A 19,052-nucleotide genomic window follows, 5' to 3' on the forward strand; every position below is an offset into this window, starting at 1 on the left:
TTTTTGCACATCTTAGTCTTGAGAAGTAGTGTTGATTAAATGCCCGGGGAAGGATGATATATTCTCTGACATTCACAAGAGGGCTGAGGCACTAAAATTGTAGCCACACTATTTTTAGAAATAAAAGGAAAATGGAACAATTTAGCGTAATCTCTGTTGTTCACATTCCTCTGGTATTTTTCTGGATTGTTTGATAGGGTTTCTAAGCTCATGTTGTTTTTGTGCAGTTATCTGTGTAAATTTAGTTTTTGTGCTGTTATTTGAGTAGATTTAGAAGCTGAAAAGCAACAGAAACTTGTGAGCATTTAGATGCGAGCAATGTTGTCATAGACTGAAGCCTTTCTGACATATGAAGGTAGTTCTCACAAAACTCTGTAAGCTCAGGAAAATATTTTTTTTCATCCATATTGTCTTTTAGAGCTTGTTCACTTGATTGACTCAACCAGCATAAGTAGCTAAAAAGATAAGGCTGTCATTAATTTAAATTTCAGTTACCCTGTTTTCCCCAGAATAAGACATCCCCTGATAATAAACCCAATCAGGCTTTTGAGTGCATGGCAATAAGGCCAAGCGCTTATTTCAGGGTTCAAAAAAAAATATAAGGCAGGGTCTTATTTTTGGGAAAACACGGTAAATGTTTTCTATCTCGGACAATTAATTTTGTAAGATAGTGTTCTCACCTTGTAAAGATCTCTTTGGGGCTGTTCTGAAGAGGGGGAATCAGAAAAATCAAGTTGGTGGATGGGAATCTTAGCCATTTTTTTTGCATGTGTCATACATGCAACATCCTTAAATAAAAGTTGGGACTTCACATAGCCAGGGGCTGCCACCTTTATTTATTTATTTTTTTGTGGATGTCCCTGATTATCTTTTCAACTTCTACAGCAGTTCAGCAAAACTAAAAATAAATAACCCTAGCTAAGTTGAATTCTTCTATGTCTGATGCAAAATCATAGCGCATTAGCTCCTACTGCTTAACTGATGTGGTCAAAGAATCACCGACCTACACCCTGAAAAAAACAGTGGGGGAAAAAACCAAAAGAATGTTATAAATAAACTTCCCCTGGAATTCCCTGGATTGAAACAGAACAACGGCATATAAAAAAACCCTTGTATGGAAGCAGCTCAACTTCAAATCAACTGTGTTTTTTTTTTTTTCCAAAATGAAAATTTACAGCAGGGGGGAAAAATGGCAGAGACAAAAGACAGATCTCTAGCAAAAATGGATCTTTGGCCAGGGTGTGGCATGGCGTGGCGTGATAAAAAAAAAAAAAAAAAGACTGAAAGAGCAAATGGTCTCAGCATATGATCTTCTCCCTTCAACCCTGCTGGGGCGTTGTATTTAGCAGTCAGTGGGAAGTCACATTATTTATAGTTTTTAGGTTTCCAGAGAGAGGGGGCCCCAAGGAAGAAACAAGCAAACATCTCATGAAGAACTTGGGGTCACTCCAACAATTCACAGAAGCATCATCAGAAAAGGTTGGCATGCAGCCATGTATAATGTTTAAAAGAACAGAAAAATAGGCTGTTGTTTTTTTGAACCAATTCACCTACTCCTTATTAAACTTTTAAACAAACTTGAAAATCTGACTTTTGCAAAGGGCATCTGGGGACATAATGGAATGTCATTCATTTCATTCCCTGGGTGTGAGCACATTAAGTTGGACATTATTTATTCTTTCTGGTGTTTGTTTTCTCTACTGTTTTTGGGGTCTTTTGTAAGCCATTGAGAGCCGCCAGACTGGAGTAGGATGTAAACCTGGATAATAAACATATTAATACAGGATTCAGTGGTGATAGAAAGGACAGTCTTCTTATAACATAGAATGTACATGTTTTGAAAAGACCAGGGAAAGACCATCCTTTAGCCCATGACATTTCTGTCCTATGAGATATCAGTTCATTAGTCCTACATGAAATGGAATTTGAAGTTAAATTGTGTACAAATAATGAGTATATAATAGAAAAAAATTATATATGTCTGTGAATAGAATAGAATAGAATAGAATAGAATAGAATAGAATAGATTTTTTTATTGGCCAAGTGTGATTGGACACACAAGGAATTTGCCTTGGTGCATATGATCTCAGTGTACATAAAAGAAAAGATACCTTCATCAAGGTACAACACTTACAACACTTAATGATCATCATAGGGTACAAATTTAACACTTAATGATACAACACTTAATGATAGTCATAGGGTACAAATAAACAATCAGGAATCAATCAATCAATCAATCAATCAATCAATAATCAAGAAAGACTTGAAACAGAAGAAAAATGGATTAAAGATCGCATGATAAAAGATTGCACTAATGGCTATTAATTTTGAATATGATATATAGATAGATACTTGAAAGGGCATGTGGGTAATTGCTAATTAAATTTAAACTGTCACAATGTAAAATAATTATTTAAATAAAATGATACTTTGGTATATGACACCAGAAGAATTATCAGCATGAATAAAAGTATTTTAAACCAAGTGTCAGCTTTCGACGCCGTATTAGGCCAGAAGCTTCCATGCTGCCCCCTCCTACTTTCCCACACATGACAGGGAACCCCCTTGGAGTTGGGGGTTTTCTGGAATGCTGACACCAAGTAAAACTTGAGGGACATTTTGTCATGGGTTGCGAACTTGTGAGAAACTAAGAAATTTTTGATACTAATTCGTGATGATGCAAAGGATTTTAAAGATAAATATTCTGAAGAAACCAGGATTCTTTTTTTATCAAAATTTATGGATAATTTATGGATAATGAATTAGAAAAAAACTAATGGAAGATTGATTTTGTATTTTATAACAGCAGCAAAATAAGTATATGTTCAACAATGGAAGAATAATGAAATTTCCTCAGTGGAATGAATTATGAAAATGTCAGAATTCGGCAAAATGCCAAAATTGACCTGTTTGGTCAGAGAAATAATCCAACACAATTTTTTCTGAAGGACTGGGAACTTCATGTGGACTCTGCTGAAAGAAGAAAAAGAAAATGATACAATTTATGAATTCGAGGATTAAAAGTGATGCGAGCGGTTGAAGAAATTTGTATAACATCTAAAAGGATGAAAGATTATAAGATTGTAATTATATGTGGAAGAGAAGGTCTGGAACTATTATATTTCATCATTTTATTTAATAAATTAATGTAATATTTAAAATAAATATAATAGATAGTTTAGCACTTTTTTCTACCTTCTTTATTTTTCTTTAGATTTGTACTTTACTTCCTATAAAATTCTTAATAAATATAAATAAAAAAGAGACATCGGTTAATTAGTACTATGATAAGACTGCTTAAATTTCACCCTTGAAACAATCTTAATACTACTTATCGTAACAGCATTCAAAGGTCAGAAACCACATAAAAGGTCTTCAGCTTAAATCTCAGAGTTCTATCATACCTATGTCATCTCCTTGCATAAGGATCTAATTATGGTAAATAAGTATTTGCTTAGCAGCCATCAGAGAGAAAAAAGAGTATTGTTTACATATTTAGATGTCTGTCACTCTGTTAGCACTTGAGATTGTATAAAAGTTTCTCCACACAGGGAGAAATCATTATGTATAATAGTCTAACAGAATAACAGAATAATAAAGTTGGAAGGGACCTTGGAGGTCTTCTAGTCTAACCCCCTGCTCAAGCATATACCATATATCTTATACCAGTGATGGCTAACCTTTTCCAGACCGAGTGCCCAAAGTGCGCGTGCTCGAAACCCCAAAATGCAATGCGTGTGTGAGTCCCTGCATGCCCTTCCCCTGAACATGTGCATGTACCTCTGCATGCACCCCACCCCCCTGCGCATGTATGTGCCCCTCCACACGTGCCCCCCACGCCTTTAATGGGGCCTATTCTTGGATTCCCCCAGAGGTGGTATTCAATTGATTTGAACCGATTTGGGCGAACCGATAGCGGAAATCGTGGGTGGGCCCGTTCCCCTGTTCCCCTGCCTCATCCTATTTAGGCACATTTTTGAGGCCAGGCACATGCGCAGAAGGCACGCGCATGAGCAAAACGCATGCGTGGAAGGCCAGGCACGTGTGCGGAAGGCATGTGAATGCATGCGTGGCGAACCGGCAGTAACAAAATGTGAAACCCACCGCTGATTCCCCCCACAATCCTTTGATCAGAGATTAGAGAATAATTACAGATATAAAAAGAGAAAAGCAGGAAATGTACAAATCAGCCAAGATTATTTTGTTTGTTAGTAAGACTAAAAGAAATCATGGTTTAGAATGATGGGTGGATGTAGCATGTAAGTTTTTATAGCCTGATTTGAGCAGATTAAGCTGGGGTTTAAGTGTGACAGGAACAAAGCTAACTTTGGCCAAGTTGATATGGTTTCAAGCTCTTTCTTTCTGGCAGGTGCACCACTTCAAACATGCATGTGAAAGGGATGGTTCAATTCAATTTCAATTAATCATAGTTTAGCTCTAAAAATACTAAAATCTAAACTATGATTTGCCTTACTTTTTATTTTTTTTTGAAAAATCCATTGTTTATAAGCCAAGGTTTGAGATTGTTTCAAGATGTTGTTATTCCCAGCGTTAGGCTTACATTGCACTACATTCTTCAATGAATGATAGGGAACTTTCAAATTTATTTGGGGGGGCAGAGGAAAAAAAGGGGTGTGAATGAACCAAGTCAAGTCGGGCTCATTCCTATAATGCTTATGACAATGAAAGGCAGTCAATGTGTGAATGTAAATAAGGGGTGGGTCTCCCTGGATTTAAGAACCTTCTCCCTTAGAATAAACAGATGTGGAAACTTGAGCATGTCTTATTTTCCTTTTGCAAAATTCGGTGTTCCCCCCCCCCCCAAAGCTTTAAGTTCAGTTGTATGAAAGGCCAAAAATAACATGCTGGAGTTTTGAATGGTTTGTATTTCCACTAAGATGGTCCACACCCATGAATGTTATTTGTGCTCTAAAGAAACTCTCAATTTCAGTTCAGATCTTGAGTTATCGAAGATTAAAACCCATAACTTCTTATAGCCTAATATGCTTATTTTAACCTTAAATCACCGTTTTTTCCCCCCAGCTGATTTGGGTGGATTCTCAACCATACTGAATTGTAAAGGCAGAGGTAGTAATTAGTTAGTGGGCTTGTTCCTGAATAAGTGATTTTGTAGAACTTCATAATTTCCAGAAAGAAGATGTTTTTTCTAAAGACCGACTTGGTTTTTGTATTTCTTGACTGCCAGATAGTAAAAAGGAAGTATGGACAATGGGCCAGTTAAGTTTATATAATTATTATGTTGAGCCAGAGTGTTAACAACCTAATTGACAGACATTGTTGTTAAAAAAAAGATGGGAGGACTGACAATTTTATGGGTACCAAGAGCAAAAGTTAAGTAGAAACACTCTTATCTTTACAAAATGTGGATTGTTTCCCCAAAGGCCTAAAGGAAAAAGAACAGAATTATTGCAAGTGGAGTAAACCTAGCAAGGAGGATATAAACAGGCAAGAAGAGAGACAGAGGAGAATGTGAAAGAATCAGGGGGAAATAATGTGAAAGTGAAGGAGCTGGCTGGGGTGTCTTCAGTGGAATGCTTCTATAATTTTAGATATTTTAGATCTCTAGAATAATAGTTGCACTAACTTGCAGTTTCCTTCTGAGTGCAATTCAAGATTATTACCTTTAAAGCCCTGTATGGTTAGGGGATGCAGTGGCACAGTGGCTAAGATGCTGAGCTTGTTGATTGAAAGGTTGGCAGTTCAGCAGTTTGAATCCCTAGTGCTGCCGTGTAACGGGGTGAGCCCCTGTTACTTGTCCCAGCTTCTGCCAACCTAGCAATTCGAAAGCATGTAAAAAATGCAAGTAGAAAAATTGGTGGGAAGGTAACAGCATTTTGTGCGACTTTGGCATTAGTCATGCCGGCCACATGATCACGGAGACATCTTCGGACAGCGCTGGTTCTTCAGCTTTGAAACAGAGATGAACACCATCCCCTAGAGTCGGGAATGACTAGCACATATGTGCGAGGGGAACCTTTACCTTTACCTTTATAGTTACCTTTATAGATGACTATATGTTGGAAACTTAACTGGATACCAGGTTTTTGTTTTAATGTTTATGGTTTTAATAGTTTTAATTTTAATTTTTTTTTTAAAAAGCCAACACAGTTCTAGGCTGCATTAACAGAGGGATGGAATCAAGATGACATGAAGTGTTAATACCACTTTATAATGCCTTGGTAAGATCACACTTGGAATACTGCATCCAATTTTGGTTGCCATGATGTAAAAAAAAGATGCTGTAGAAAGAGTCTAAGTTAGAACAATTAATCAGTGGAACAACTTGCCTTCAGAAGTTGTAAATGCTCCAACACTGGAAGTTTTTAAGAAGAGATTGGACAACCAGTTGTCTGAAATGGTATAGGGTTCCTGCCTGAGCAGGGGGTTAGACTAGAAGACCTCCAAGGTCCCTTCCAACTCTGTTATTCTGTTCTGTTAATATAGTTTTTATATTGTTTTATTATTGGGAGTTTTAATTCTTGATTGGGAGCCGCCCAGAGTTTGATATAAAATGGGTGGCTATATAAATATTTTTTTTAAAAAATGAAACATTTACTTACAAATGTTTTAAAGAAATAACTATTATTAGAAATAGAATATATTTACATTTCTTTCCTCATTCTTAATGGGTTGTAGACTTGCCCCAAAGATACGCTCTTGGTGGCCTGATGAATTCTATATCTGAGAGATAAAAGATAGAAATGAAAAAAATTATATTCATGTTAAGATAAAGTCCTTTTGCCCAAACACTGTAACTGTAGATAGTGAAAATCAAACAGTTTAGGACATTAGAGTGCTCAGTAAACATTTGTATGCCTTTAAGGGAAGTGCAGTGTCTTCAAGGATTTTTCAAATTCTTAATCCGGGGAGAAAAATCTGTCCCCAGCAGCCTCATGTAGATGTTAAATAGATATGGAAAGAGCACCAACTGCTGTGATCCCTCAATCATCATTAATGGGAATCGACCTCTAAGGAAGGAGGCAAGCCAGCAAAATGCCGTGCCACCCCCCCCCCAAATCTCTGAATTGGTCCAGAAGGAAACCAAGTCAATCCCTCGTCCTTTCCTCGCTGCCCATTACAAACCATTAGGAGATTTCAAATCTTGGCCTCTGTTTCAGATCAGCCAATCATTACTCACCCCTCAAGGCTTACCATCAGCCAATTGGACCTAGGGGCCAGAGGGAGGTGGGAAAGGGGATGGAGATACAGCTCTCCCATCTTCTCTGTTGACACATAACCCTGGGTCTCTGGGAAGTATAGTTGGAAGGTGCAGTGGTGCTGAAATGGCCACAACTTTGCCCAATTTTAATTCCATGGAAGTAATGGATTCCAGATTTTGGATGCATTCTTTAAGGTGGCACATTTGAGGTACGTTAATACAAAAACTTTTTCTAAGGCACAGCATTTCATCCAGCTGAAGGCTTCAAACAAACACAGAGTTTAACAGTGTATAGATTTTGATTTTAGTTATCTGTGGCTGTATATATTACTAGGGGCCAACAAATATATATTATTATTATTATTATTATTATTTATTATATTTGTATACCGCCCATCTCCCGAAGGACTCAGGGCGGTTCACAGACAAAAAACAACAGAAAACATATAATAGATAAAAAACAGCTAAAGAATAGATAGTTAAATTCAATTGATGCTCTAACTTTTAAATACAAATTTAAAACCTCATTTAAACCCCTTTTTTAAAAAATCCCAATTTAAAACTACATTCAGGCTAGTCCTGCTCTTCGAAACAGCAACGTCTTCAGCTCGCGGCGGAAGGACTTGAGATCGGGGAGTTAATACAAAAACTTTTTCTAAGGCACAGCATTTCATCCAGCTGAAGGCTTCAAACAAACACAGAGTTTAACAGTGTATAGATTTTGATTTTAGTTATCTGTGGCTGTATAACTACTAGGGGCCAACAAATATATATGACATCAGTTCTTGAAAAACTGAAAAGTAGAAGGAATGGACAATCAGTAAAGTGAATGGATAAAAGTTTTCTTCCCTGTATTGCTTAAGACAAAAAAAAAGAGCAAATGCATCCTTTGAGATTGATGGCTGGTTGAAAGCAGCTTTTCTGCTACTTTTTCTACTTTTATTTGACAATATAAATGGACTTTTACTGTCCAGCAAGAGCTATAATAAACATAGACACCACAATAATTTTGAAAAGTTAGCTAGACGATGGTCACACGCTATACATGTACTCATGTACTGTATGTGCCTATCTTCTGATAAGCTGATCCTCAAATTGTTAATCAAAATACCATGAAAATACCATGGATAAGCTAACCCTCAATTTCTTTTTGAATGAATTTTCACAATTGGCTTATTTTTTTTTAATGCTCTTTTGGTTAAAATTTGAGGGTCCGTTTATTCATGGATGGACTTATGCATGCAATCTATACAAGATGTATGGATAATTTTAAAAAGTATTACCATATATATTTGTGGGTAAGTAACCTCTAAAAGCTACTCTTCTCTCATTGGGCATCAGAAGTAGAAATGAAAACACCACCTATGTTCCTAACTCTTTTGCCTACTTGCCTAGCTGCTCATACTCCCTTAATATATTTTTTAGGTTCTTTTTTGGTTGCATTACTTGTCCCAATGTGAAAGAGGAGACAGGGATAATAATCAGTGGGCTTGATTATTTGGATAAGCCTCTTTGTTATGATTGACTTTTGCATCTGGGAAAAAACATAACTCCTTTGATAGCAGCCATGGGTTTCACATTATATTACTACTAGTTCGCCGCGCATGCACATACTCGCTTTGGGCATGCACGCACCTGCCTTCTGTGCATGCGCTTTGCTCGCACGTGCACCTTCTGCACATGTGTCCGGCCTCAAAAGCGTGCTTAAATAGGAGGGCATAGAGCTGGGGCAAGTGGGCAAGCCCACCTCAGGGGTGAAATGCTCCAGGTTCGCACCGGATCACGCGATCCGGTAGTGATGGTGGCGGGTAGTTCGAAGAACCAGTAGCAAAAATCCCTGCCCCCTTGCATGCCCAGCTGAGCTGCGCGATCATCAGAGGTTTTCTTTTTTACTTTTAAAAGCATTTTTTCTTCGACCAAAAGAAAAAATTGCATGGCTCAGCATCAGAGGCTTTTAAAAGCATTTTTTTACAACCTCTTCGGCCAAAGAGGTTGTAGAAAAAATGCTTTTAAAAGTAAAAAAAAAAAAAAGTTGGCCACGCCCACCCAGTCACATTACCCTCCTCCCCAAGCCATGCCCACAGAACCGGTAGTAACAAATTTTACATTTCACCACTGGCTCACCTGCGATTTCCGCTACTGGTTTGGGTGAACCGGTCTGAACCAACTGAATCCCACCTCTGCTTGATAGGTTGTCTGGTCTACAAATTGCTGATTCTGTTCCTCTCAGAAGTGAGTCACCAGTCACCAATCACCACATGCCCTTTTCTTTTTGGTGAACTGACAGAATCCTTCTCTTTGTGACAGACTGAACTACTTTTCTTCCTATCACTGGAATATTTTATGAAGATCCTACTTCATATGCTTTTCTTTCTTTCTTTCTTTCTTTCTTTCTTTCTTTCTTTCTTTCTTTCTTTCTTTCCTTCCTTCCTTCCTTCCTTCCTTCCTTCCTTCCTTCCTTCCTTCTTTCTTTCTTCCAGCAGAAAGATATGAAATTGATTGTTCACTCCAGTGGCAGGGACACTCTTTTTTTCTTTTGGTCCTCTGAGTGATATGTTGCCATTGGTCTTCCTCTAGGGCTCAATTTTTCATTATAGTTGTTTCTTCCTTGCTGCATTTAATTTGAATATAGACTTCTGCCTTTCTGAAAAATTCCTCGTTTTCATGGAGGAGACTCAAGAGTGGTTAGATGTGCCTCTAGGTTAGGAGTGTCAAACTCAATTTCATTGAGGGCTGCGTCAGGGTTGTGTTTGACCTCGGGGTGAGTGGGTGGGAGGGCCCAGGTGGGTGTGGCCAGCTTGATGTCACTCATGTCTGGGGCACCTGTGATGGCCTGGGTGCCCTCCTCCAGGCTCTGTTTTCACCTGGAATAGCCTACAGTGCTCTGCCAGCAAAAATAGGTGCGCCTCCCCGAGCTCCATTTTTGCTGGCAGAAGGCTGCAGGAGGCCATTGCAGCTGAAAATGGAGCCGGGGGGACCATGTGTGGCCATCCTGAGCTATATTTTTGCTGGCAGAGGCACTGTGGGCTAGTCCTTCGCTGTTTCCAGGGCAGCCCAGGGGGCCAGATCTAAAGACTCCATGGGCCTTAATTTTGACACCCCTGCTCTAGACCTTCCACCTTCTTCTGTAGCAATCTGATCAAGTCTATCCATGGATAAGCTGAATCTATTTTTTTAGGTTGATTTTGGCACCTAAAATACTTGATTGTCGATGAGTACATACAGTATTTCAGAATCTATGTATCTTGTTGTTAAATTAAAACTTATTTTTCTACTCAACTGATTCTACTGATTAACCATGAACAGGACAAATCCAAATCTTTGTAATTTAAAACTCAATAAGTGATGTACTATCGAACCTGCCTTAAATCAGAATTTCTTCACCACAGAAGAAGGCCAACATGTCTTTTCCTGGCAGAGAGTTCCAAGAATTCCTGGTTTATAGGTCATAGACAATTCTTTAATTGAGTGTATGCACGTGCTTGCGAGTGCACACACATGTGGATATATATATATAAACATAGTGGAACATTTTCAACAATGTCTCCACTATTTTTACTAGTCCAACATCAGTACTTACGGACCCGTTGAATTTTCCAAACATCAGAGCTTTCCTAAAATTATCAATGAAATATTTTCCTTGACAACTACCAGCTGAGCTATGAAAAGTTTTATATTTTTAATTATAACCATTCGTCTCTTTCCCAAATCTATTTTGTTGCATTATTAATCTCCATAAAACACTTTGTAAGCTTCTTTTGGTTGAATGCCCCAAAAGAAAGGGGTTTAAATAATAATCACACCTGAAATTATCATCAGCCAACACTATATCCAATCTTCAGATAATGGAAGTGTTTTATTGTCTGCAAGATGCAGAATTAAGTAAAAGTTCATGCACTTAGGATTGCAGATAAATTTCCTTTATCTTTATTTTTTATATAAAAAAAGAAGTCGAATAGGATATTATAAAAAAAAGGAGAAAGAAATCACAATAAATTAAAATAACAAAAGGAGGGCAACCATCCAGGAAGAAAGGAGACTAAGATCTAGGAGCAGCAACCAAGAGAGAGGGGAGCAAATTTAAAGTACATTGTCTTTGCTAAAGGTGCTTTAAAGATGCTTACATCAAATAGCAGCATAGAGGAATCATAAATACAAGTGCACGCGTGTCTCTCGTAGATCTTCATTTTATTAACCAAAACAGTAGTACTCATTGGATTCCATCTTGGGATGTTTATGTAGGGGCTGTGAGTCATCTATGAGAGAAGAGTCACTGAACTGGTCCACATCTGAAGGAGTATGCTGGCCAGGGATATCGTCCACCAAAGTGTCCAGGTAACTTCCCACCGATATCCCATCCAGTCCATCACTACAGTCTTGCAAGCTGTTGTAGCTGCCTCTCAAGGAGGTATCCTGGCTGCCCAACAAACTACAGAGGCTGCCACTCAAGCTGCTGCCCCTGCTGGTGATGGTTCCTTTTTCCTCCATGATCCACTTGATGGATTCAATGTTTTCATTGATGATCAGGAGCTGTCGCATGAGCTTGACATCCGTGGCTCTGAGATCAACCTGCAACCACAAGGACAAGCAGCCAGTTAGACTATGATCAGCACCTGTACTACTAGTATGCATAAAATGTCAAATATGATACAGGATGCAACATGCTGAATTGTGCAAATTAGCCTCTTTTTGAGAAGATTATCAGTTGAATTCTCATTAGCATGAACAAAATGAGGCCAATCTGTCATGCACATTTCATGAGCCTTTGGTTCGTCTATAGAAGAAGCCAAGTACACAAGGATAACTGCTTGAAAAATATATACTAACAGTTAAAAAAATACCCACTAAATGCTGGACTGTGCATAAGAATGCACTCTATAAATCTTCATTACAGCTGAATGGGTTGGCAAGGACTAGCTTTGGCTTCCTTCCCTATTATTTATTAAGCTACTATGTTGTATATAATGTAAACCTTGTGCATGCTTATTTTGGAAGAAGGTCCCGCTAGACTCACTGGGCTTACTTCAACATAGGCATAGTGATTGCACTGCATTGCATGTTTTTGTTTTGCAGGTCTGCCATACAGTGGCTGATTTTTTTTTCACAGATTATAAAAATAAAATCCAGTAAAATAGTCATTTTGCTTAGGGAAATAGAGGTATTGTTAGTGAGGCAAACAAATATGGGTAGAAAATATTACCTTGCTAGTCCTATCACACTACCTTTATTTCTTGTCTGTTTTGGGTTAGCATCCCCATCTCCTGGACTGATAACTCAAGAAAAGAAAGCAGCAGACTAATTCTCAACCATAATAATAAAAGTTTTGCATATGGGTAAAAGCACAGCTGATAATAACCTAGGTGCTAAATCCTTATTAGGTATTTTTCCTTAAGTACTTTAAGATGATGATATGCACCCATCGGTAAAGTTTATATGCAGACAGACTTACAATCTGTTTCTCTCTCATATAGAATGTATATTAAATTTCCCTGCAGTAACAGGTGGAAAAAATCAATTGTTGATATTTTAGCCTATGTGCATCAACCTTTTCCGTTCAGTTCTCCCATTTGGAGAATAAAACTTAACCATTAGATATACGGTATGTTCATACTTTAACTGAACAGCACACCTAGCATGTATCTCTGTGTGATACAAAATCCAATAAATATGAATTTTGGAGGAAATAGTAGATTGTCCAGGAAATAGATTGCTCTTTTTTCTCAAACAATTAATTTTAGTTACTTTTCCCAAAATTAGCTGATAATTTGTGCCTTTTAGCATACTAAATATGAATAAGTAATCTACCTATTTTTACTGATTAAAATAAAACAGAGGGCCCTAATTAAAATAACAGATATTGAAAAACAGTAGATTTCAAGTGAGAATATAGATACATATAGCACTCTTGTGCAGGTATATGTCCATTTATCTATGTGTATTTATATAAAATTAACAGTTATCCTCTTTGTTACCCAGCTAACCCAGAGTAGTCAAATCGAATCTAACAATCTCCATAGATTTGCTGATAGTTACAGTGGGCGTTTTTCTGGAGGGAGGGTGAAATGGGGAAAAATGAATAGTGTGTATTGTGTACTGTAGCCTTTTATCCACCACTCTTAAGTTCCCCCCATTTTTTTAAATACCAATATAACTTCTGCATGCCGCGTTCGACAGGACTTGTGTTTAACTCATAGAATCATCTATTGCAATGTCCTTCCTGTTGAAGACTACTTCAGCTTCAATCACAACAACACAAGAGCAAACGATAGATTTAAACTTAATGTTAACTGCTTCAATCTTGATTGCAGAAAATATGACTTCTGTAACAGAGTTGTTAATGCTTGGAACACACTACCTGACTCTGTGGTCTCTTCCCAAAATCCCCAAAGCTTCAACCAAAAACTGTCTACTATTGACCTCACCCCATTTCTAAGAGGTCTGTAAGGGGCATGCATAAGAGCACAAACGTGCCTACCATTCCTGTCCTATTGTTTCCTTTCATTATATCCAATTAATATAGTTATTACATACTTATACTTATATATATGCTTATATATTATTATATAGTTACTTTCATGCTTATGCTTATATATACTGTTGTGACAAAATAAATAAATAAAATAAAAATAAATTATTAGCTCACAATAAACTGGGGGGGAAAAAACCCAGACTCTGAGGAAGTGAGTACTTTATCTTGTTTTTGGCACATTTCCTTTTTTGCATATAATTCTTTCCATGGTTGTTCTCCCCCACCCACCCAAAATCTCAACTCTGTCCAAATGTACTGTTTTACACATTGCCGTCTTTTTCAAATGATTCCTCTGATGGTTGTTTCCTGATCACCGACCAAAGAATTGGTGCATTCTTCTTCTTCTACAGTCTCACATCTTTTCCACTCCTCTCCATTAATTTTCATTCTGCATTTTAAGAACCCTCTGTAACTATTTCCTCCCTCATTTTTCGCACCCCATCTTCAACCTCCGAAGTCACCCGTTTTCCTTCTTTTCTTTTCCATGGTGCAACATTTTCATCCTTTCCTGGAGGACCTTGCCTCTTCGATAATTCAACCTTTAGGCTGTATCATAAAAATGTGTCCCAAGTGGAAGATCCACTAAATGCACAATGGTAACAGCTTTCCACAATTTATATCCAAGCAAATATCAAGGAACAGAGTTTGGTACAGATCTGTAAGAAACTTGTGACTTGTGAGACTGGACACTGGACATTTAGGAGTGAGACACATATATCTTTCCTTCTTCATTCTTCCAATCCAGAAAGTCATTATTTAATCCATGCTGTAAGTAAAGGGACGCTGCCTTTTATGAGGCTCCTATGTTTTAAAACCCACAATAAAATCCTTCATGATGTCACACAGATAAACAAATTGGATGCATCTCAGAAACCTCTTTGGAATTGTGATAAAGACTAGCAATGGTAATAGTCACATCCTGTTCTCATTTAGCAGTTGGCATTTGAATAAAAATTATTTCAAGCATTTCCTTAGTAGTTCTGATTTTAATTTGCTATGGCTTTTCCTGTAGAGTATGATAATGCCTGCACCACATCAAATAATGAAATAGTTTCAGCTCTGTTATAACAGCAACTATTCTAAACTCTCTTTATTGCAAAAATGCAAGGTTATTATAATTAAAGACTTAGGTACAGCATCTATACTCATCCTTCTTAAAAAGTGAAGAGCAAATTATGAAATTATTATCATCAAGCAGCCCAAACACAAAGGGCTATCATTAAAACATTAGAAAACTGCCCTTGGTATGTTAAAATAACAGGTAAATATCGCAAGAATTTTTCCAAACATCAAATGAGCAGTAATAAAAGCATTAATTAATTAGGAAGCATGAGCATATAAAATATCCATATAGAAAACTTGTACCAACATTTTACAACTCCCACTGACTTAATGGTAAAAATTATACAGAATTTAACCCTAATCTGTGGCTGCTCAGATGTTGGTAAACTACAACTGTCAGCACCTCATTTTTAACTATAGCAGCTGATGGTTGTCGTTAAATTCATCAGTATATTTGACATCAGTTTTCCAGTGCTGTACAATTTATACAATTACTTTGCATACTTTTAATATGCTTCAATAAGTTGTAGGTTAGAACCAATATTGTGAAAAATATCAATACTTCATTCCCTGAACATTATATTCAGGTTTTCAGTTATTTAAACTTTCATCATATTTTAGTCTTATATTTTAAGTCATCTTCTGAATGCTTCAGACTAGAAACATTTTTTCAACAAATAAAATACAGATTAAATTACTTACTAAACTCTTCACATCAGGGCAACTGTAGTTTTTATTTTTGTTTTTGTGTACGGTTAGCCCTATACTGCATATAATTAGCAAAATCACTTGGAAATATATGGTCTTATGTTACATGTAAATGTAAAAGCTGTTAAAAGATAAATATGCCTATATTCCCAATGCAATTGTCCAATTCTTTCTACCATATGCACAGAAATCCTGGCATTACAACTAAGCTACTGAAAACAAATAAGTCAACACAGAAGTTTTTCTTCCATTCTGTATATGGCTTGAGAATCATGTTTGCTGTCTTTCTTATAAGAAAAAGCAGGATATTGCTAACTATGACTATTTTTTTCCTGTCTTCGAAGGACTCCACATAGAAAACCACATAGAAGTATTTGAGAGGCTGCCACCAAGAGGAAGGGGTCAATTTATTTTCCAAAGCACCAGACAGCAAGACAAGAAACAATGGATGGAAACTAATCAAGGAGAGAAGCAACCCAGAATTAAGGCAAAACTTCCTAACAGTGAGGACAATTAACCAGTGGAACAGCTGGCCTTCAGGAAGTGTGGGTGCTTCATCGCTGGAGGTTTTTAAAAAGAGACTGCACAATCACCTGTCTGAAATGGTATAGGATCTCCTGCTTGAGCAGGGGGCTGGACTAGAAGTCCTCCAAGGTCCTTCCAGCTTTATTCTGATTTACTCTAAACATGCAAACATCCTCATACTTGTTTTGTTGCCCATTACTCTTGAGTGCCATAAAAAAGCAATATGGTACATTTTGGGCTTCTTGTGTTGTATGATGTATGTCTTTTGTTCTACCAGTGTAGCAGAAGAGGAAATACAATATAGATTTAAATCTCTGTGTAACCTAAATCTTCGTGTTATGAGAATATGGTGGTTAACCTGAGAATGGGAAAAGCGAAGATGAAATCCTCATTCCCACAAGTGCTGAAGTGATAGAATGCTGAATGGCTCTCCTAGTTTAAATTGTAAAGGTTGTGATAATAAAATGATGAGATAAGAATATGTGCATTCTCTTAAACTCTTGGAGGAAAAGAGAGTAGAAATGAATAAATGAATGAATGAATGAATGAATGAATACAGCACAAGATGATTCTATCTCAGCAGGACTTCTGAGATCTAACCTATTTATGTTTCACCAGGTGCAGAAATGCCCATTTAGGCATAACTCATAATACTTGATACTTTAAACTGAAAAAAAAAGCTTGTTTCAGACATAATTCAATTCCCAGTGGTGATTCTTTATATTAAACTACTGAGAAAACAGATGGTTTCTTTTAATACAGACATAACTGCAATATTTAACGCTATCTTATACTCTTTATTCTTCCTTGATTGCTATTCTATATTGTCTTTTATGTGCCTGCTCTGTAAAATGTAATAAAATTATTTGAGACAGGAAACTATAATACTAACATTATAACCAGGTTGAAAACATATTAACAAATTCCCTAAAGTTTATGTGGGTTATTTTTTAAAAAACAACACAGCATTCTTTTTTGCCAACCCATAAATTATTGGTCAGCACTTTAATGGAAACAAAAGCCCAATTATAGATTCCTATTAAATGAATATAATTTAGTTACATTACTGTTTATAAAGTCAAAGCCCATTTTCACAACATATCCACATTTAGATTGTGTAAATTATAAGATGAACCAAACAAGTTAAATCCCTTTGCAATCCCACTCACGCAGTGAATACACTAAATATAAAATTTGCTTTAATTTTGCAATTTAAATTCACTGGATTTTAAACATTGTTTATTCTCATTTGTTTGATTATTTTAAAGTTGACTATGTAAATATATTTATATAATTGAAGAATGGAGTTCCCATTTTTTGTATTTGGTTTTATTATACAGGCAAGATATATAATCTTTAAGAATTTACAAAACCTTAGCATCTGCAGAATAACTAAAGCCAAATGGAACATTTGTACCACACAGCAGTAAATGAATTTTCAGATACAAATTTCATGAGCCAAGAAAAGCAGTTAGCTGATTCATCAATAATGCAACAGCACACTCTTGAAAAACACTTAGAGATAAATTGCAATTTAATTTGCACTGGACCTTACTAGCACTTACTTCTTGATACTTCATTAGAAATGATAAAGCTATACACACACACACATTCCAGTGCATTCTTTAGCATGATGGATACGTGCATAACTCCAAATTCCTTGATCTTCCCTCTCAACAGATTCATTAATCCATCATATATTGGTCTGCAATTCAATCATTGTTCTCTTCATATGAGTGAATTGCTTCAACTGTTCCTTTTTGTTCATTCATTCCATATTTACTCCATTTCCAACCATTTATTCCTTATAACTTGTTTTTATCCTATATATTTTGTAAGAAACCATTTCCACTATTTTGTTTCTCTTTATACATCCAATGTCTAGATAACAAAAAGGACTTCACATTTTCTTCATCTCTTTTAATCGTTGCTTGTTCTCTTTGCAACTGTCCTTTTCTTTGTATATAGATTATATTACTTGCATTCTCATTTCTTTGCATCAATCATTCTCTTATGCATTTTATTCGTTTACCCATTGCATTTTTCATTTCATTATTCCATAAGCATCATTATTTGTATTTCCCATCACTGGAACTTCACTCACTTCTGTGACACTCTATAACATAATTATTTTTATTTTTCTCCAAGGAACATCCACATATACTTGTCTTATGTTCACTTTTTATTCATTCTTATAAATCTATATAAATTATAAATTATTCTATTCTAGACAAAAACTCAAAATAAAAATAATTGATATTTAAAGTTGCCTTAAACACAGATTAAAAGATCTAAAATAGATTATGGTACAAATGCAAAGGTGTTAGGAGCTGACCATACATCCATCATTGTCTCAAAACTACAAAACAGAAGGAAAATTATCAATTTAAACATATAAGATTACCTAGATTTACAGCTTGAACTCTGAATGGTAAAATGTCCTTAACGAAATACTGTCCTGAAGTATTAGCATAAAATTCTTTACATATTTTAACAGTAAGAATGAAAGACATGTAAATTGTAAATTTTACATTACTGTAACAGATTACCTGCCAATTAATACTGAAATTAATGTTTTGTATTTCTGTTGAGATGAGACACAAATAAAGAAGAATGAAGGTAATGAAGTTATATTTATCAAATGTATTTTCATTGCAGTCAGGCACAGACAGAAAAATGTTCTGAGAAAACCAACCTAGTAATTTATATTAACTAAACATATCTAGCCATGATCCTACTCACTGATATAAAACAACACCAAGTATGTATAAAGTGTGTATTTATGTATTGTATGTATGTGTGGGGCAGTGATGGGTTTCAAATTTTTTTACTACCGGTTCTGTGGGTGTGGCTTGGTGGGCATGGCATGGCATGGTGGGCGTGGCTTGGTGGGCGTGGCAGGGGAAGGATACTGCAAAATCTCCATTTCCTCCAGATCAGCTGGGACTTGGGAAGCAGAGAATAGATGGGGGCGGGGCCAGTCAGAATTTTTACCACCGGTTCTCTGAACTACTCAAAATTTCCGCTACCAGTTCTCCAGAATTG

General features: G+C 36.5%; 1 protein-coding gene across 1 annotated transcript in view; it reads right to left on the bottom strand.

Annotated features, from left to right (window-relative positions):
• Positions 1-2,013: 2,013 nt before the first annotated feature.
• The window catches only part of LURAP1L (leucine rich adaptor protein 1 like), a 29,592-nt gene continuing 12,553 nt past the window's right edge, over positions 2,014-19,052 (bottom strand). Inside the window, exons 2-4 of the mRNA XM_058166528.1 lie at positions 9,308-11,752; positions 6,631-6,705; positions 2,014-2,976 (exon numbers count right to left, since the gene is read on the bottom strand). Of these exons, the coding sequence (XP_058022511.1) occupies positions 11,375-11,752 (378 nt within the window). The 3' untranslated portion in view covers positions 2,014-2,976; positions 6,631-6,705; positions 9,308-11,374. The remainder of the gene's footprint in view (positions 2,977-6,630; positions 6,706-9,307; positions 11,753-19,052) is intronic.

Source organism: Ahaetulla prasina, chromosome 2 (assembly GCF_028640845.1).
Source record: "Ahaetulla prasina isolate Xishuangbanna chromosome 2, ASM2864084v1, whole genome shotgun sequence".
NCBI lineage: Eukaryota > Metazoa > Chordata > Lepidosauria > Squamata > Colubridae > Ahaetulla > Ahaetulla prasina.